The 21603-nt window shown below is 44.2% G+C and overlaps 1 protein-coding gene across 1 annotated transcript in view; it reads left to right on the forward strand.

Moving 5' to 3' along the window:
- LOC124721636 (putative Dol-P-Glc:Glc(2)Man(9)GlcNAc(2)-PP-Dol alpha-1,2-glucosyltransferase) overlaps window positions 1–21603 on the forward strand; it is a 105795-nt gene that overhangs the window by 13711 nt on the left and 70481 nt on the right. The window contains exon 3 of the mRNA XM_047246699.1: window positions 10524–10722. Within this exon, the coding sequence (XP_047102655.1) occupies window positions 10524–10722 (199 nt within the window). The remainder of the gene's footprint in view (window positions 1–10523; window positions 10723–21603) is intronic.

Genomic DNA, 21603 nt, shown 5'->3' on the forward strand with positions numbered 1-21603 from the left:
CTGCAAGCTCAGCAACAGGTGAATAGGGTACTTGCACAACCCCCCCCCCCCCCCCCCCCCCCCCAGGGGAACCACACAACTCTTGTGGATACGTGCGTGGCGAGCACGGGGCCCCATGCTATTGCAGCTTTTTTCCTCCAGGGCTGCATTTCCTTCCCCTTCCCCTCCTTTCCCCTCCTTGCTCCTTTCCCGTCACCCTCTCCTCTCCCTCTCTTGGTGTCCTTGCTTATGTTGGCCCCCGCTATCCTCCTGGTTCTGTTGGTTTTACAATTCGGCTTTGTCGCATAATCATCTCCTACTTTTGACATTCCCTGGTCCGCCTCTGGGGTTTGACGTCCATTACAAAATTTCTCCTCCGTAATGTGAGCCATTTGGGGAAGAGCACCTTACCTAGTGTCTCCGATGTGTGCCGTCCTAGTCCATTCCATCTTTTCTTTCACGTCGTCGTCTGATGCTAGGGTGCATAGCCAGCACGGTAGCCAGCCCGTGTGGTGGGGTCGCTATGTACCCTTTTGGTTGAGCCCCTTGAACACACAGGGATCACACTTCTGATATCTCTGGTCTCTCTGGTGTTGGGGCAGGGCGGTGAGTGTTTGGGTGTCTCCCACTGTAAGCCGTGTTTGGAGATTCCCGACTGACCTCCCTGGCCGAGATCCTCTTTTCTTCCCCCTTTTACTGTGTTTTTTTTAAAAAAGGATTGGTTAGTCTCCTTTTCCCATATGTACTTCTACATTCTAGCGGTTGCACCTTTTAAGTCACAGGTGGTCTTGCCTATACCGCTTCAGCATCGCATTGGGTTCGTTCTCTTGCTGACTTCCCTCATTTTGTTTTTATCATTGACAACATGACTTCCCTTTTATTGTTCTGACTTTCCTGAGATGTCACATTAGTGGAATGGATCACATTTGAAACAAGGGACTTGATGACCTTGCAGTTTGGTCCCTTAAACCCCAAACAACCAACTTGTGCGAATGCCGAATGTTATTGTGAATTGCAGTGCATCAGGAAAAGTAGAGAAAAGACTAGTGAAAGACTTTAATGAACATGTGATTGCTCCTTACGCGGACAAAGATTTTGCCTTACTCCTTGACAGCTATACAGGACAGAAGGATCAGGATTTGTAAAATTTTAGTGTGGGAATAGGCGTGATTACCATTCCTCCAGGTTGTACACCTCTTCTGCAACTGTTAGATGTGTTTGGTTTTTGGCAAGTGAAATGCTTTGTGAGAAGATTCTATGATTTTGCGAAGCTGCTCAGGTACACAGAGCAGTATTGTTTACGTGATCGTGTGTCAATTATCAAAGTTCAGGCACCCACACATAATCAACTTCCCTCTCCAAAATTCCAGGACATGTTCAGATTTGCTTGGACGTATGCAGGATTTGACGGTCTACACACGGAAAAATTTGAAAACATTAAAAACATATGTTTTGACAGAGCACAGGGAAAACTGTGCGACTGTGAAACTGTTGCATTCATTTGTTGCAGTTTATGTGACAAACTCTTATGTTTTCATCACTTTTTTGGGAGTGATTATCACATCCACAAGAAACCCTAAATCGGGCAAGGTAGAAGAATCTTTTTACCCATTCACCAAGTGTACAAGTTAGGTGGGTCGACAACATGTTCCTGTCATGTGACGCACATGCTGTCACCAGTGTCGTATAGAATATATCAGATGTGTTTTCCTGTGGAGGAATTGGTTGACCTATGACCTTGCGATCAAATGTTTTCGGTTCCCATTGGAGAGGCACGTCCTTTCGTCTACTAATCACACGGTATTGCGGTGCGGTCTCAAAACACACACACTAAACTTATTACAGTGAACAGAGACATCAATGAACGAATGGACAGATGGACAGATCATAACTTTGCGAAAATAACGAAAGTAAACTTTTCACTCGAGGGAAGACTCGAACCAAGGACCTTTCGTTCCGCAGCTGCTCGTGCTAACCACGGGACCATGGCGCTCCTGAGCTCACACTCTCCTTGATGTTGCCTATCTTGCGCATGGACTACCCAGTTTGTATATTTTGCTTATTTTTTTCATAGTTCCACACAACTTCTTCCTGTTTTCTCGATTGATCTGTGTTCAGTTTTTCAAGGCCTATCCACTGTACCAACTTACAACTAAATCTGAGGGGGGTGTGATGGGGAGATTCCCTTGTAAGAAGCAACATCTTTTACACCACTCGAACTGAAGTTATGGCTTCCAAAAAGTGACTGCTGAATTGCCTGCTTCGTGTGTGTGCATATGAACAATGGTTGGTAGTCCAGCAACCCTGGTACTGTCCTTCCATCACTTTGATATTGTGATGCACTGTGTGCTTTAAAGAGATAAGAGAGGAAATAAAAGTCTATGGGCACTTAATTGCTGTGTAATACGGAGGTGTTTTCGTTTTTAGATTTCAGTAAAAACTGTTAGTACTGAAAAATGAAAACACTTTTCATTGCAACGACATGTTTTTTAGTTTCTCTAGTTTATAATGAAGTCGCACTCTGAATAAGTTTGACATAATAGCGGATTTGTATTCAGTGCCCTAACAAAAAGGAATGAAAGGTATTTTTGTGGACCTATGTAATATTTTGTAATGTAATCATTTTATTGTTTTGCACTTTTAAATGAAATGCAAATGTTTGGCTTGCTATCACATCCCAGATGATCCTCTTGATCTAAATTGAATAGTATGCTTGGGATAAACGCTTGTATGTTTGTTAACTGTTTTTGAGGGGAGATGGTGTGATACCAGGAAATGTTTGGCAGATGAGTGCAAATGGGATCTTGCCACAGCTTTGAGTATCTCATTGTTTCCTGTTCTACACCACTTTGCATTTTTTTAACTACACTGAACAGTTATTAAGCATCTAAGCTTCAGTTTGGCTGTTGTAGTTGAAGCCAACTGAAAGACTTCATTGTTTTATGATACGTGGAGAGTAAAACAATAATACACAAGTTTAACCCTCCTCCATCCAGATGCATGACTGCTTTCAAAACTACAATTTATATTTATAATTATAAATGTGAATTCTCTCTCCTCCCCCCCCCCCCCCCCCGGGGGGTCCACAACTCTTTTGTGGATACGTGCGTGGTGAGCACGGGGCCCCGAGCCATTGCAGCCTTCTCTCTCCCGGGCTGCATTTCCTTTCCCCTCCCCTCCTTTCCCCTCCATGCTCCTTTCCCCTCGCCCTCTCCTCTCCCTCTATTGGTGTCCTTGCTTATGTTGGCCCCCGCTATCCTCATGGTTCTGTTGGTTTTACACTCCGGCTTTGTTGCGTAATCGTCTCCTCCTTTTGGCATTCCATGGTCCCCCTCTTGGGTTTGACCTCCATTACAAAATTTCTCCTCCGTAGTGTGAGCCATTTGGGGAAGAGCACCTTACCTAGTGTCTCCGATGTGCGCCCTCCTAGTACATTCCACCTTTTCTTTCACGTCGTTGCTTGATGCTAGGGTGCATAGCCAGCACGGTAGCCAGCCCGTGTGGTGGGGTCGCTATGTACCCTTTTGGTTGAGCCCCCTGAACACACAGGGATCACACTTCTGATACCTGAGCTGTGACCACCTCATGCATGCCTTGGAGTGGTTGCTCGTCATCCTGGAGCATCGGAACTCCCGGCAATGGCCGCCGTGCCAGACGGCCCTTGCTGTGGCTGGGTGGCGCCCGTGAGGAGAGCCCCTGATCGGAGTGGGTGGTATCAGGGCGGACGCTATGCAGATGAAACGCATACGGGTCCAAAACTCTGGCCGTTCTTCTGCGGCTGTATCTCTGCGTGGTACTGATTCCTCAAGTGCTGCTTCTCTTGCCCCTTCGGCCTTCCCTTCCCTGGCTACCCCCTGGGAAGAGGGTCAGGCCCGTCGTCTAGGGGCAAAACCTTTCCCCCGTTATCTAGTTTGCACCAGGGCTGATGGAGATACTTTCACCAGTGTCAAACCTTTATTCTTTGTGGAACACATTGAAGACAAGTTCGGCGAAGTGGACTCCCTGAGTAAGATGCCGTCGGGTTCGTTGCTGATAAAAACTGCTTCGGCTGCCCAATCTCCGGCCCTTCGTGCCTGTACCCATCTTGGCACAATTCCTGTGTCCATTACCCCTCACCAGTCTCTAAATATGGTACAAGGTGTGATTTTTCACAGGGACCTCATCCTTCAAACTGATGAGGAACTTCGGGACAATCTCGGACGGCGGGGTGTTCACTTTGTTTGACGTGTTCAGAAGGGTCCTAAAGATAATCGTATTGATACTGGTGCCTTTATCCTGGCCTTTGAAGGGGATACCCTTCCTGAGAAAGTTAAGATTATGGTCTATCGCTGTGATGTGAAGCCGTACATCCCACCTCCTATGCGGTGTTTTAAGTGCTTACGTTTTGGCCACATGGCTTCTCGCTGTTCCCAGGACCCTCTCTGTGGTGACTGTGGACGTCCACTCCATGAGGGGAGTCCCTGTGTTCCCCCTCCTGTATGTGTAAATTGTCATGGTAGTCATTCTCCACGTTCACCAGATTGCCCAGTCTATAAGAAAGAAAAAAAGATACAGGAGTATAAGTCCCTTGATCGTGTAAGCTACACAGCGGCCCGTAAGAAATATGCACGATTGCACCCTGTGTCCATGACATCTAGTTATGCCTTGGTTACATCTTCCTCCCTTCCTCCCCCTTCCTTACCCCCATCCCGGACCCCTCTCCTTTCCCCCTCCCCTGCGGCTCCCACACCTTCTCCTCTGGGCGCTGCTCCCCCTCCCCAGCCGGAGAAGTGTCCCACTCCTTCGGCGTCTGCTGGTCAAGGGCGCCTCTCCCGGGATGCACCTTCCAGGTCAAAGGTCTGCTGCCGCGCGGCGACCACGAGAGCTGCGGTCTATCGGCCCCCAGGTCACCCGGTCTCTTTCTGTTCCTGATCTTGCTGCAGCTGGCTCCTTTATGCCACACAGCCCTCCTCGATCTCAGCCTGAAAAGAAGAAGAAACATAAGTCCCGGGACAAAGAGCCTCTGGTGTCACCGGAGGTCCCTTCCCCGACTTCACAACCGGATTCTGACCTGTCGTTCATGGATGTCGCCCCCTCCTTGTCGGTGACGGGTGGGGACCCGGCGGTATGACTGGATTTAGCGTGTTCAGCCCTCATTTAAACCATCGTTCTGTGGTTCTCCAATGGAATTGTAATGGCTACTATCGTCACCTTCCGGAATTGAAATCCCTTCTTTCGTCCTACTCTGCAACTTGTGTGGTTCTCCAGGAATCTCATTTTACTGATGCTCACTCACCAACCCTCCGTGGGTTCCGTGTTTTCTGTCGAAATCGGGTCGGACCCTTGCGGGCTTCTGGTGGCGTTTGTACGTTGGTCCGTACAGACATTGCTAGCACGTGGATTCCTCTCCAAACTACATTGGAAGCGGTTGCTGTTAGGGTCCACTTAGACTCTGCAGTCACAGTTTGCAATCTTTATCTCCCTCCTGACAGGACTCTTACACCTGCTGCCTTAACCACCCTTCTTCAGCAACTTCCTCCTCCCTTCCTCCTCCTTGGGGATTTTAATGCTCATCATCCTTTGTGGGGCAGTGCCTTTCCATCTAGACGAGGTCTTCTTATAGACCAATTTATTGCAGACCACGACCTGTGCCTTCTTAATGATGGCTCCCCTACTCATTTCAGTGCTGGTCATGGTACCTTTTCTGCCATTGATCTTTCTCTTTCTTCTCCCTCTCTCCTCCCTTCATTACACTGGTCGCCACACGATGACCTTTGTGATAGTGACCATTTCCCGTTGATTATAACGCTCCCTTCCCGCTCCCCGATGAACAGGTTACCTTGTTGGTCTTTCCACCGCACCGATTGGCCTCTATATACTGCACAGGTCGAGTTTTCTCCCTCTTTGTCGGGTTGTATTGATGACGTCCTACGTGACGTGTCTGACGCGATTGTTCGCGCTGCTAACCTTGCTGTCCCGCGCTCATCTGGACCATTTCGTCGCCGGCAAGTCCCGTGGTGGGGTACGGCCATTGCCATTGCCATCCGTGATCGCCGTCGAGCTTTGCAACACTTTAAGAGGCACCCATCCGTAGCCAGCCTTACTACCTTCAAGCGCCTTCGCGCTAAAGCCCATTATTTAATCAAACAGAGCAAGCGGATATGTTGGGAACGATTCGTTTCTTCCCTTGGTTCCACTGTCCCTCTGTCACGGGTATGGGCTACACTTCGCTCTCTCCAAGGTTGCCATCGGCAGTCCACCCTCCCATGCCTTCACCTCCCAGATGGCATTTGTACGGACCCATTAGTTCTCGCGGAACATCTTGCGATCCATTTTGCAGTGGCATCAGCGTCAGCCTCCTATCCAGCTGCTTTCCTTCATCAAAAACAGCAGGCAGAAGCCCTCACCTTATGTTTCACCACTTGTGAGTCAGAATCTTACAACGAACCTTTTACTGAATGGGAATTTCTTTCTGCTCTATCTTCTTCTCATGATACGGCCCCTGGCCCAGATTCCATTCATAACCAACTGCTTCAACATCTCAGTGCTCCACAACGGCAACATCTTCTTCGAGTGTTTAACCGTATCTGGCTCCAGGGTGACTTCCCTTCTCAGTGGAGGGATAGCATTGTGGTTCCTGTCCTTAAGCCTGGTAAGAACCCCCTATCTGTTGACAGCTATCGGCCAATTAGTTTGACCAATATTGTTTGTAAGTTACTTGAACGGCTGGTAGCCCGTCGGCTCACTTGGATCCTCGAATCTCGGGATCTATTGTCCCCTTACCAGTGTGGCTTTCGAGAGGGACGATCTCCAATCGATCATTTACTTCGCTTGGAATCCGCAGTTCGGCAGGCTTTTCCTCAGCGCCGCCATTTGGTTGCAGTGTTTTTTGACCTTCGCAAGGCCTATGACACAGCCTGGTGCCATCACATCTTACTAACCCTTCATCAGTGGGGTCTTCGGGGCCCACTCCCGATTTTTATCCGCCAGTTCCTGATCCATCGGTCATTCAGAGTTCGAGTTGGTACTGCTTTTAGTTCTTCACGGACCCAGGAGACGGGCATCCCACAGGGTTCTGTCTTGAGTGTCCTTCTTTTCCTCATTGCTATCGATGGACTTGTGGCCTCTGTCGGTCCCTTGGTCACCCCTGCCCTGTATGTGGATGATTTCTGCATTTGGGTTAGTTCCTCCTCGATGCCATCTGCAGAACGGCAGCTCCAGGTGGCTATACAGCATGCCTCTGCATGGACCCTCTCACACGGGTTTCAATTCTCTCCTGTAAAATCGGGGATGGTCCACTTCTGTCGCCGTACTACGGTCCACCCTGATCCAGAGCTCTATCTCGCTGCACAAAGATTGCCTGTGGTTCCACAGTTTCGTTTCCTGGGTCTTCTTTTCGACAACAAGCTCACTTGGCTGCCCCATATCAGACTCCTGAAGGTAGGGTGTTTCCGTAAACTCAATGTCCTTCGCTTCCTTGCCCACTCCTCTTGGGGTGCGGACCGTTCCCTCCTCCTCCGTCTTTATCGTGCTCTAGTTCTGTCACGTTTGGACTACGGTTGTCAAGTTTATGGTTCAGCTGCTCCTTCCACACTGCACGCGCTGGATCCAGTCCACCATCGTGGTATCCGTTTGACCACCGGTGCCTTCCCTACTAGCCCTGTTGATAGTCTCCTGGTTGAAGCTGGGATCCCCCCCCCCTTTCTGTTCGGCGGTCCCAGCTTCTGGTGTCATGCCCTCACTATCCGTTCTTCTCATCCTTCCTATTCTATCCTGTTCCCAGACCATGGACGTCGCCCACCCGACTCCCGCCCTCGGGCGGGTTTACCGGTTGGGCTGCGCCTTGCGTCTCTTTACCGTGATTTTCAGCTTCCTTCTTTGTCCTGTCTTCCTCGCTCCCTCCCCTCCACCCCTCCTTGGTTAGTTCCTCGGCCTCGAATTCGAATGGATCTCCGCCGCGGTCCGAAAGATTCCATCCCCCCCGGTGGTGTTCCGTTCCTTTTTCCGCCAAATTTTATGGGAGTTTCGGGATGCTGTTGTTTTTTACACTGATGGCTCTAAATCTGCTGATCATGTTGGGTATGCCTTCACGTCCTTTGTTGGAACGGAAAATCATCTGCTGCCACCTACATGTGGGGTGTTTACTGCGGAATTGATGGCAATTTCCCGGGCCCTTACTTTTATTAAACGATCCCAACACAACCGCGTTTTGTTATGTACAGACTCGATGAGTGGCCTTCTTGCTATTGACTGGTGTTTTTTGCGTCATCCCTTGGTCTCTGCCATCCATGACCATCTCGCTGATCTTCACCGTGCTGCTTGTTCTATTGACTTCCTATGGGTCCCGGGCCATGTGGGTATCCCGGGTAATGAGCTCGCTGATCGTTTGGCTGGGGGAGCAGTTACTTACCCCCCGTTTTCTGTAACCCCTCCTGCAGCGGATTTACGGCTTCACATCAAATCCCACTTCGCACAGTCATGGGCCAATTCTTGGGAGGCTACTTCACTGTCTAATAAACTTCGTGCAATTAAGGTGACACCAGGCCCATGGTGTTCTTCCTTTCGCCTCTCCCGCAAGGACTCGACCACACTGTGTCGTCTCTGCATTGGCCATACCAGGCTGACCCATGGTTTTCTTTTGCGTGATGAGCTATGTGGTTGTGGAGCCTTCCAGTCAGTGGCCCACGTTTTGGTTGAATGCCCCCCTTCTTTTGGCTCTGCGTGCTAAGTACAGACTCCCCCACACTTTACCTTTGATGTTGGCTGACGATTCCCGGATGGTCTCTCTGGTTCTCGGTTTCCTCCGGGAGAGTGGTTTTTATTCTCAGTTTTAAAGTTTTTAATCTCTCTCTGGTGTTGGGGCAGGGCGGTGAGTGTTTGGGTGACTCCCACTGTAGGCAGTGTTCAGAGATTCCCGATTCACCTCCCTGACCGGAATCCTCTTTTCTTCCCCTTTTACTCTGTTTTTACCCCTTCTTTTTAAGGCTTGGTTAGTCTTTCTATTCCCATACGTACTTTCTGCATTATCGCAGTTGTACCTTTTAAGTCACAGGTGGTCTTGCCTATGCTGCTTCAGCATAGTTTTGGGTTCGTTCTCTTGCCGACTTCCCTCATTTGTTTTTACAAATGACAACGTGCTGCCTTTTTACGTTTTTCCGTTTTATTGTTCTGACTTTTCTGAGATGTCCCGTTAGCAGAATGGAGTCTATTTGAAACAAGCGACTGATGACCTTGCTGTTTGGTCCCTTTAACCTCAAACAACCAACCAATTCTCTCTTCTGTCGTCTCATGCCTATTAATAAGCTACATGTAACTAATAACCATGGTCTTTGTGAAAATTATAAGTTAAAAAAAATTGATGTTATATAGAAGCAGCTAATGGCACAATCATCTGTTCAAATGTGGAAAAACAATAATATGGAAAAGATACACTGCTACTCACCACATAGAGGAGGCATTGACTTGCAGGCAAGCACAATGGAAGGGGTGCTAGAAATATATAAGCTTTCGAAGTCCTTTCTTGAAGTAGAAATCTCACACATTCATTCAACAACTCTCACTCACATGGCTACTGTCTCTACTTGCTAAGGCCTGACTGCATCTAATGCTAGCAGATTGCTCTATTATTACCTCTACATATAAAGCTGGATAAAAAAATAACGGTTTGAGGAAGCCTTGCCCACAGATGGAGTGTTTCAACTACCTCTCCAAGACTTTTACTCAGTTATTGGAACTGAAAAAAAAAAAAAAAAATGTTTGAACCTGATATTTAATAAATGATGATCAATGCAAACTTTGATTCAAAAATTACTGTGTGTTAGAGCTTGGATATCATTCAAGGAGATTGTCACAAATTTCTTAGGGAACAGAAAGGACCCACATTATATTTCTATTAATGTCAACATGTTGGAAATGTTGAAGATATAGGTCTGTTTTATGAGCCTCAAGATTCACTTTCATGCTGATCATCTCTCTGAAAATTTGGGTGAGATCTGTGACAGACAAGCTGAGCACTTCCATCAAGATATCAAGGTGATGGAAGGACAATATCAGGGATACTGGCATGCCAGTATGATGGTTGATTACTGTTGTTCACATTATGAGATGTAAAACTGGCAATTCACTATAGAAAACTCTGTTTTATGTGCTTTTAGGATATGAGAGATAGGGAATACAAGCCAATGGGCATTTAATTGCTTTGCGGTACAGAGGTTTTTGTTTTTAGCCTTCCACAAAACGCGTTAGTATTGAAAAATGAAAGCACTTTTCGTTACAGTTACATGTTTTTCAGTTCTCTAGTTTATTTTTAGAGTCACACTAGGAATAAACTTGTTGTAATAGCAGGCAAGGTCAGATACATATTCAGTGGCCTAACAAAAAGAATAATGAAAAATATTATTGTGGACCTATGTAATCTTTTGTAATGTAGTTATTTCATTGTTTTGCACCTAAATAAAATGTATATCTAAGGCTTAATATCACATCTCAGGTGGCCCTCCTGATCTAATGTGAATAGTATGCTTGTGATAAATGCTTGTGGTTGTTTATTTGTTAATCTATTTCAGGGGAGGTGGTGTGATGGCAGGAAATGTTTGGCAGATGAGTGCAAATGGAGGGATCTTGCCACAGCTTTGAATATGTCCCTGTTTCCTGTTCTCTACTACTTTGCATTCTTTTACTACACTGAACAGTTATCAACTTTTACTGTGTTACTGACATATTCATTGTCTCTTACTGAATATACCAAAGAATCTGCCATAATGGGTAAGTTTTATTTCTGAATAATGGCTTTTTGTACATGTCTGTCAAATTCCTTACCAATGTTGATTGTTGTTGTCACCTACCTGCTAGTAATGTCAGTATATATCAGAAATTCTTTCTGTAAATAGTGTATTATGAAATACATGGTAGTACTTCACCTTCACTTAAAATCAAGTGTCATCAGAGTTCTTGAAGTGAAGATAAGTTTTCATTACAAAACATACCCTTGGGTTCCAAACACAGTTAAGTGGCAAATTATGGACGTTTTGCAATCTGACCATGATGTTTCAAGGAAAGGTAACACTTGCAAATGCACATGCCCAAGAAATCGGTACAGTGTTTAGCCCTGAAAAGCTGTTTCAACTGTTCAGTCATAAATGTGATAATGTGGAGTAGAAATTTGCATTTATTCCAGGATGAAAGGAAATTAGGCAAAAAAAAGTTTTTAATGTCTGCAATTGCTGCTAAAAGGATGACACACTTGTTGGCATGTTTGCATGGAGGTAAATGTTTACCAGTTTAATTAAATACGCATTGGGGGTTCAATTTTTAGGATGATTGGTCTTAGCAGGATTAGTGAATTCTTAAGGGGTTCAATTAACACTACAATCTGGATGCCAGGCATTTACTACAAGCCAGTTGAGTCTTACTGCATTGTGCATAGAATACCGAAAGAAGAAATTTTAGGAAAGTAATATGGAAATTTGTGGGATCATGCAATAAAATATTAATACTGTCAAGTAACTTATTCGGCCATTTTCATTGCCAACTTAGAACTTAAGGCAGTAAATTCCATCAGAAATGTTCTGCCTTCAAAAATTTCCATTTGTATGTGCTACATCCTTCTGGTATTGGGAAAGTTCCTTCTAGATTGATCAGGTTCCCTTCAAGTCTTTATTTTCTAGCAGTGCTGTCGGTGCATTTGTTCAGCCATACTGCACTCGTCTAGATACTGGCGTTTGTGGTTCTCCCGCATACTGCTTACATTTCAGTGGCGCATACTGTGAAGAAGAAGAAGAAGAAGAAGAAGAAGAAGAAGAAGAAGAAAACAGAGGCCATCTGTTTTGATGCAGTCCACTTTGACATAGTGAGCTACCTACCTTTCACATGATCTTCCATTGTGGGCTGAATCATACACAGTTCCCAAACCAGTGAATGGGATCATATCACAGACAAATAGAAACACCTGCATATTAACTCATGTCAGTTAAGGCTAAAGAGTCAGGAGATGCTCTGACACCTGGTCTTCTCACGTTATTGTTCTAGATGATGGTGCTGTAAGGCCAGCACTAGCACTTGTAGTAAAATTGTTGTTGAATCAAGCCCATTCTGCTGGAAAAACCATATAAATAGTGTACACAACTTGCATTTGACAAAGCTAAAATGGCTATTTATTGTATAGCTCTAACACAACCTTGCCAAAGGAGAAATTCATGCAAAATTTATTTTCTGAAATGTTTGGATGAGTTGGAAATCTCTATCAAGTCAAAATTGAGTCTGACTGTGAAGTTATCTGGAAGCAAGTAAGCAGCTTATGTGAGCTCCAGTTAATCATCAGATGCCTTACGGCCCTCCCGCCCCCCACCCCACCCTACCTCCTCCCCCCCCACCCTCCTCCAATACCACCATAGTATTTGTAGAGTCATTCAAATAAAGTTAACACTCAGTAGCACAAAAATACCCATATCGTGCAGTATTAGTTGGAGCTGTCATTAACCTACAGAGTAGAGACTGGGTCACCTATGGATTCATTGCAGAAGTAGTTCTGAACCCATTTTCCCAAAATTGTCATAAGCGGCTAGTTTGACAAGCCAAACACAATAAACATATTGTAGACCTTGTAGCTGCAAACAAGCTTGACCTTGACAGTGTCAGAGACCAGTATTTGTGATGTTATTGTAGTGACAGTGGTTACTTAAGTTTAAAAAATCCATCAAGAATGCTAGGAGAGTATTTTTAGTGGAAAAAGGTTAGGTAAGCAGTTGTTGGATCCTACTTAGACAATGAACAGACATCATTTAGTTCAAATATAATGGACATAGAGTATTTATGGGCAAAGTTTAACTAACTGTAAATTGTGCTGTGGAAAAGTATGTACCAAGTATGTGGGTTAAGGACAGAAAAAGTCCCGCTGTGGTTGAATAACAAAATGCTAAGGATGCGGAGATGGTTGCACCCTTGGGGGGTGGGGTGGGGTGGGGGTGATAGGGGGAGGGAGAGAGAGAGAGAGAGAGAGAGAGAGAGAGAGAGAGAGAGAGAGAGAACAGACGTGTTGACAGGCAAAAGTTAGTAGATAGAATGGTCTTGCTGAGAACGTGAGAAAATAATGGTCCTACATAAAATCATGAAGCTGGTCAAAGGCTTCTGTTCAGTCAGTCGTCAGCCAATCTGGCGTGATATGCAGTGACTCCCTGAGTGGATTGCAAGCATTCAACCAGTGTTTTTCTCGGGAACCTTTGGTGCACAGTATTCAAGATACTGTTTTTGCTCTCGCCGAGTGTGGTCGTTCAGCGATGTTTGTGTGTACCCTGGGCCACATCGGCATTCCAGGAAACGAATGTGTCGATCGGTTGGCCAAGCAGGCCTCCACTTCATCATCCCTGGAGCTTGGTCTCGTGGAAAGAGACCTCCGGTCAGCCCTACATTGCAAGGTCCACGATGTCTGGAGTTCTGAATGGTCTGTCTTGAACGTGCCAAATAAGCTCCACATGGTCAAGTCGTCCATGGCTGTATTGAACTCATCCTTGAGGGGTACGTGTAGGGACTCAGTTGTTCTCTGCCATCTCCGAATTGGACATGCGCGGATCACCCACAGCTATCTCCTTCGTGGTGAGAACCCGCCCAAGTGTCGCTGTGATGCAGGTCTGATGGACTGCCCCCTTTTAGCCCCCTTGCGGCAGTTCTTAATTTACCAGCTGCACTTCCTTTAATTTTAGGTGACAATGCCTCTATAGCTGACTCAGTTTTACGTTTTATCTGTGCAGCTGGGTTTTATCACTCGCTCTAGTGTGGGCGCTCTCACATGATTTCTCAGGCTACACCCACTCCAGAGACTTTTAATTGTGATGTGGATACCAAAATAGTGTCTCTTATGGTAACAAGTTGTGTTGATACCTCTATCAATGCTTTCCAGCTGGAGGTTCTTCGTTTGTAGTTGAGTGGTTGACCTTTTACCTGATCCATCAACCACTGTAGTCTGTTTTACTCTAGTGAACTATTTGCTCTGCTCCTTTTAAGTGTCCTCTATTTTGTGTTGTGTGTGATAAGAGAGATTAGGGCTTGTACAGAGGCATATAGGCAGTCATTTTTCCCTCGTTCTGTTTGGGAGTGGAACAGGGAGAAAAGATGCTAGTTGTGGTACGAGGTACCCTCCACCACACACCGTATGGTCGATTGCAGAGTATGTATGTAGATGTAGATGTTCATTCTAGCTCTGTACCCCTTGGTGTTCCCTCCCTCTGGGTGCAGAGGTTACGCTTTTACTGTATAGGCCTTTTACAAGTATGTCTGTTAGGAACAGGGAACTGATGACCTCGATGTTTAGCCCCCATCAAACCCCAAATCCAACCAACCACCCAATCTGGCGTGGCAATAGAAGGCAGCAAAAAGAGAGCTGTAGTTTCAGATTTCACATCTATAAACTCACGCAGGAGAATTGTAAAGAGATACTATTAGTCGACTGTCACAAAGACTCCTGTATAGAGGACAAGGAAATAGGTGTCCCTGGCATTGAGAAGCAAGTAAATGAGTTAAAAGCAAATAAGTTGCCATGTCCAGATAGAAGCCCAATTCGGTTTTACAAAGATTTCTCTTTGGCATTGGCCCCCTACTTGTCTTTATCCTGAACTAGCTGTAGTGCCTGGCATTTCCTGGGATGTTTAATATCTGCAACACAAAGTGATTGGCCCTGTGCCTTGTTGATATAGCGAATGCAAGCCATGTGGGAAACTGCAATTGCATTGTCAGCAGTCATAATTGAATCACTGGGTGTCAATCGAATGCAGTGAATGAATACATCTTCACCTGCACATTAATAAAAATCAGGTTCTAGGCTTCCGGTTCTGACTTCTGCAAATATTCATCAGTTTCAAACCAAAAGTTTTGTTATAATAATTACATCACAAATTATGCTTTGATTTCTTTTTAAATTGCAAATTGAAGTAGTATATCTGTCATGCATAATGTGCTTGTCAAAATGGTTCGTGACACTGTTTCTTCCCAAATGTTCATTATGGGATCACATAGAAATTTGAGGTAAATTGGCCAAGAACTTTCATAGATTTTCTCCTAACAACCTTTCCACTTTGTTTCAAGTTAGATAACAAAATCTTATGGTTATAATAGAGGGAAACATTCCACGTAGGAAAAATATATCTAAAAACAAAGATGTAGTGACTTACCAAATGAAAGTGCTGGCAGGTCGACAGACACACAAACAAACACAAACATACACACAAAATTCAAGCTTTCGCAACAAACTGTTGCCTCATCAGGAAAGAGGGAAGGAGAGGGAAAGACGAAAGGATGTGGGTTTTAAGGGAGAGGGTAAGGAGTCATTCCAATCCCGGGAGCGGAAAGCCTTACCTTAGGGGGAAAAAAGGACGGGTATACACTCGCGCACACACACACACATATCCATCCACACATATACAGACACAAGCTTGTGTGTGCGAGTGTATACCCGTCCTTTTTTCCCCCTAAGGTAAGTCTTTCCGCTCCCGGGATTGGAATGACTCCTTACCCTCTCCCTTAAAACCCACATCCTTTCGTCTTTCCCTCTCCTTCCCTCTTTCCTGATGAGGCAACAGTTTGTTGCGAAAGCTTGAATTTTGTGTGTATGTTTGTGTTTGTTTGTGTGTCTGTCGACCTGCCAGCACTTTCATTTGGTAAGTCACTACATCTTTGTTTTTAGATATAACAAAATCTTATGTAGATAGTGATCTTCCTCTTGTCTTGAAGGTAAAGTGTGCAATATTTCATCAGGATTGGAGTGGAATTGTAGATTTGTATGAATTGCTAGCAAACAAACAGGCACCCTTCTTTGTATATAGATCACTTGCCCAGTGCAATGTCCCAAGCAAATAAGAAAAAACACTAGTAACTCTCATATATAAGAAAGGTAAAAGAAATGGCCCATTAAACTACAGAACAGTATCCTTCACATTGGTTTACATCAGAAGTCTTGAGTAAGTTCTAGGTTTGAATATAATAAATCTCTTTGACAGAGCAGGAAGAATTAGAAAGCATTGTTTGTGCAAAACTCCACTTGCTCTTTTCTCAGACAATATCCTGTCAACCATGGATGAAGGGGAACAGGCAGATACCATATTTCTAGATTTCTGGAAATCATTTGTCACAGTGCTCCACTGCAGACTGTTAACGAAGGTCCAAGCGTATGGAATTGATTCCCAGATACACGAGTGGCTCGAAGACTTCTTAAGTAATAGAACCCAGTATGTTGTCCTTAAGGGTGAGTGTTCATCACAGAAGGATATCATCAGGAGTGCCCCATAGGACCACTGTTTCTTTTTGTGTAGATAAATGACCTAACAGGTAGGTTGAGTGGCGGTTGGTTGCTGATGTTGCTGTAGTGTAGAGGGAAGTGTCGTCATTGAGTGACTGTAGGAAGATACAGGGTGGAATTTCTGCTCGGTTTGATGAATGACAGCTTTCCCTAAATGTAGAAAGATGTAAGTTAATGTTGATAAGTAGGAAAAACAATCCTCTAATGTTCAAATGCAGTACGAGGTACGGTCAAAAAGTTACAGGAATTTTTGTTTCTCAAAGTATCTTAATTTGTTCATCAACAACAACATTGTCCCCTTCAAAGTAATTCCCCTTATATATAGTACACTTATGCTAGTGCTTTTTCCAATCTTGAAAGCTCTTCTGGAACTCGCTTTTCGTTATGGTGTTTAGCTCCTTCAGTGATTCTGTTCAGTGGTGGCAAAACAACATCCTTTATGGTTCTCTTCAACACCCGGAACAAAAGTCCAGGGGGCCATGCCCGGTGAATACAGTGGCTGAGACAACATAATGGTTTTGTTTATTGCCAAAAAATCAAAAAGAAGCATTGAGATGTGAGTGGGAGCATTATCGTGATGCAATTTCCATTAGTGGTTTTTCCACAGTGCTGGTCGTTTTCTTCGGATTACTTCACTCAAATGGTGCATATCTTCCAGATAGTATTCCTTAATGACCGTATGAGCAAAAGGCAGGAACTCATGATTCACTATGCCATTGTATTGAAGAAAACGAGAAGAACCTTCACATAAGATCAAACTTTTTTCATGTCTCTGCAGGGAGTTTCCATAGGAACAATTGCAGCTTGTTGAGAGATCATACCCGTATATACGTGTTTCATCATCTGTTACAATCTTCTTTAGAAGTTCTGGATCGCTATCTACGTCATTTAGCAATTGCTGAGTGATGTCTTCAATAGTGGCAGAGTAAGCCAATCAGAGGCCTGAGGTGGTGAAACAAAATGAAGCCCTCAGTCTGCTCGGAAACTGATATACACTGCTTGACAGTTGCAAAGGAACAGAGGCATTGTGGGACAGAAATAATCCCAGGAAGTAGTAAATTACTTGAAACACAGTGCATACGTAATAGAGGTGGAGTGATATATTTATAATGAAAAATGATACAAATTTCGCCACGTAAGAAAGCAGGTTAACGGACATAAATAATGTTCATGTTTGACACAGATCAGAATCCCAACATAAAGGTTGATATCGGACTCTCAGTAAAGAATATGCCCACCTCACACAGTAATAATATTGTGCACCTGTATTCATGCTGGCTACCATATTGTCGAGGAGTCCTTAGTGGATATTGCCAGACACCTCTCTGAAGGTGGGTTTCAGTTGCACGATTCAGGGATGGAGTGTTTGTGGACAAACACACCTGCCAAGAGCATCTCAGGCACATCCTATAGAGTTTAGGTCCAGGGAACATGCAGGCTGTTCCATAAGTTCAGTATCTTCACTTTCCAACATCTCAGTGGTCCTTTGTGGATGGGCATTGTCACTCATAAACAGAAAGTCAGGACCTGCTTTATCCCTAAACAGATGGACATGATCCAGAATAATCTTGTTGCAGCAGCACTGTGCTTTAACAGTACCTTACCCATAGATATGCAGCAGTATTCAGACATTCTGCAGAATGCCTGCCCACACCGTAATGGCTAGACCTTACCGATGATGTTTAAGAAGATTCTACGGTGAGTAATGTGTTCCCCTCTCTCCACACAACTGCTGGTCAGAATCACTTGCCGCAGTGAAGTGGGATTCGGCAGACCACTGTTGCTGACCCCCAACCAGCATGCTCCCTACACCAACAAACTCTTTCTTGACGATGGCTTGGTTGAAGTGGGCTGCATTTATCTGGCTTCTGAGCTTACAAACCAGCCTGATTTAATTGCCACGAAATAGTTTTGGCAGAGACATGTACAGGTAGTGGTTGCAAGGTGTGCAGCAATCTGCCGAGGAGTGAGATGTCTGTTCCTTTTTGCCGCTAGGACTATGTATCAATTCTCTTGCTGTGTGGTGGTCCGTCCACATCAACAGACATGCTTTCTCATAGCATTTCCATGTTCAATGGCCTTCTTTAAATGCAAGATGATACTTTGTAAAACGCCATACTGCATGAACTGTCGAATGCATTGTGCACAGGTTTTGCTGCAGTTAACACATCCTGTCCTCTACATTTCCTTTTATTATCATGGGTCAGGTGTTCCATAGCAGTTGGCACCTTTTCTGTAGCTATTGGAATGTTTTTAAACAAGTGTCAGTTGTTCTTTAGCAGTTGTCAAGTGGTGTATTTGTATTTACATTTTGTAAAAATTAAATAGCATAGATGTAACAGCTGACAAAACTATCAAGTATTTATAATGTGTGTACTCTACACTGTAGTAATAGTAACACAACTACTGGAAAAAATGCTACACCCTCAAGAGCTATTCAGTTGAATCAGGGTGTAATACGTGCATACTGCACGATTGTAATGTTAGTGATCCATTTGTCAGTCATCAGAAATCAGATGGTGTGCATGTGGCCTCTCTCTGCATCCTCTGCTTTTGCTCTGCAGGTGGTAAGTATGCTGAGTTTAGAGGTGAACAGTTTTTGCATCATTCATTCTAGGCTGCTACAATGCCTCACCAATGGCTATTTACTCATTCTGAACAGTTTCAGCTATTTGAAGGGGATTGCACTGTGGGACCTGCGGGAAGCTGGATGAACCTATCAACAGACTGCACTACATGTTGGGCACAATGTATTGGTGGTGTGCCAGTGCTGTCAACATTGCTCTGTGGAACCTTCCCATAACTGTAGACAAGGTTTTGAACATTGGCATAGTACAGATGCATGTCAAGATTGATGGATTGTGCTAGCAATGGTGACTGGCCGACCATCGTCCATCATCAAACAGGAAATATGTTGCACCAGTTGTGTCATCAGGGACCATTGGAAACTGTCTGCTTGAAGCAGGATTAAGGTCAGGTGTGCCTCTAGGCAGGCTACCAATGACACCATGGCACAGCCAAGCATGGCTACTCTGGTGTTGTAAAATAGTTCACAGGAGAGTGGAATGGTGCTGTGTTGTCTTCAGTGATGAGTAGGTTCTGCCTGTATGCAAGTGATGGATGTGCACATATGTGGTGTAGACGTGGTGAGCTGCCTATTCCAGAGTGAATGCGCTCAAGAGACATGTGTCCCATTACTGGTTGCATGATGTGGGAGGCCCTCAGTTACAACTTGTGATCACATTTAGTGTTTCTGCAGAGTAAAGTAACCAATGCCCACTACATTGCACAGGCTGTTATCGTGGTGCCCCTGCCAGTTCTGAGACAGGAGGTGATGTGCTTTTGAAGCTGGACAATGCTGCTGTGATACAGTGTGCTGCCCTGGCCAGCAAGATCATGAGTGCTCCACCAATTGAATATGTATGGGACATGATGAAGCAGGAACTTGATCACTTTCCAGAGCCTGCAAGAACCATTGCCAAATTGCACCAAAAGGCACAAGATGCAGGTTGCCGTTCGGCATCTTTAACATTGTTTACATGTGAGAATACACACTTGTGTTGCTGCCACAGGAGAATACCAGAATATTGATGCTACTGTCTGGGCTTGTGGCTGTTGCATTTTTTTTGGGACAAGGTTTGCATACTTAAGTATATAGGTGAAGAACTTGGAATAGGAACCAGCATTGAGCATAGCAACCATCAGGTAGAGTGCAAAGAATTAATAAAGAATAGACTAAGAAAAATACATTTTACCTTTATTGCACTGAAATTTTTAATAATATCGTTGAAATCTGTGTCATTAGGAATTTTTCTTTCAGTTGATAAAATAGACTGATGGGCTTTTTCTTCCTGATTCAATCTAGAAGTGAAGATTATTTTTATTAGTTTCAGGTTAGAAAAACTTCTCTTGCATGATTTGATTGGGATACAATTGGTCAAGAAGTATTAGGTTGTAAGTGATGTATAGGATGATGTCTCACAGAAGTCGCATTTAATTATAAACTGAAGAATTTCTTAGCATGTCCATCTAGCAACAACATTCGCACTCATAGTGGTTGCACACGGATGCCTGTGATACCATTTCATTTCTTGCAGCTCCAGCTCCTTTTCAGATTGATTGTAAAATTCTACCAGATTCTCCAGTGCTACTAACACAGCACCATCAGAAGCTTCAAGCATAAATTTTATTTCAACAATTTGGAAAATTTTGGTGATTTTACTCATGGCTGTGTACCGTGATGTTTCTTGTATACTTTGATCTGTGAATTCAAACATTTATTAATGAACTACTTCTTGAATCAATAAACCAGCATCGTGTGCTAATTCACCCGGTGGTGTTTTAGCCTCCTTCTTCCTTGTTGCTCAATGTTAATGTCCATATCACATCATTTTTTTAGTGCCGAAAGTAACAACAATGTATAGAACTGTTGTTCTTTCCAGCTCTGAAACCTCATTCAGTGTTTTTGATTTGGTGAGTTCTTTATCCAAAGTCATTTTTAGAGACTGTAGATACTGTTGGACTGGATTAAATTTACTTCCTCCAGTATCGTGTCAAAAGTTGATGTAGGCTGAAGAGGTAAAAATCGCATACAACTGGAAGGAGCAAGCTTGCTGCTGATACAGCATCACGGTTTGCCTTTGATGGATCTTGCGTATCTTTCAAAGTGTCCATAATTGTTTTCATGTTTTCTTGTAGACTTTTTTAACAGAATTGTAATCAGCATTCTAGTGAGTATCAGACAAATGTTTCAGAGTTTTCCTCCTTTTTTTCTAAAAGTAATTCCCATCTTTAGGAAGACGACAAAAATGAATAAATATAACTTCTCTACAGTTCCAAAACAGTTGACGCTAGAGGGAACACAATTATTCAACTCCACAAAGATTTAAGGAATGATTAGCTCAGGGACTGAACAGAGGTTTTGGACTGACTTCTTGATTTTTCTTTGTACTCCTCCATGTATAACTTACATTGATGCGGCATTGTCATAACCTTGAGGCCTACACAACGTAATGTCCAGCTTATTGTTTTCTAACTACTGTTGAATATTATTTGACATATCCTCTGCAGTGTTTCCCATTTATTTTGCATATGTATGGGTCCTGGAACTTTAAATTGCCTCTTATTTACTGAACATGTTACAACCTTGTTTGGGATTTGATTAAAAATTGTCTGGTTCTGGGGACCTCCAAATTTCAAGGTCCATGAGATTTTGGAGGCGTTCCAGGACCAGAGGCCTGGGACAGGCCGCTCCCACTTAGTCTGCCACTGGTCTGCAAGACATCGTTTTTGGTTGAAATTCAACAATTTTGGAAGACATTGCTGCTACGTGTTTCATTCCTAAAACATAGAAAAAAATT

Source organism: Schistocerca piceifrons, chromosome X (genome assembly GCF_021461385.2).
Source record: "Schistocerca piceifrons isolate TAMUIC-IGC-003096 chromosome X, iqSchPice1.1, whole genome shotgun sequence".
Classification (NCBI taxonomy): domain Eukaryota; kingdom Metazoa; phylum Arthropoda; class Insecta; order Orthoptera; family Acrididae; genus Schistocerca; species Schistocerca piceifrons.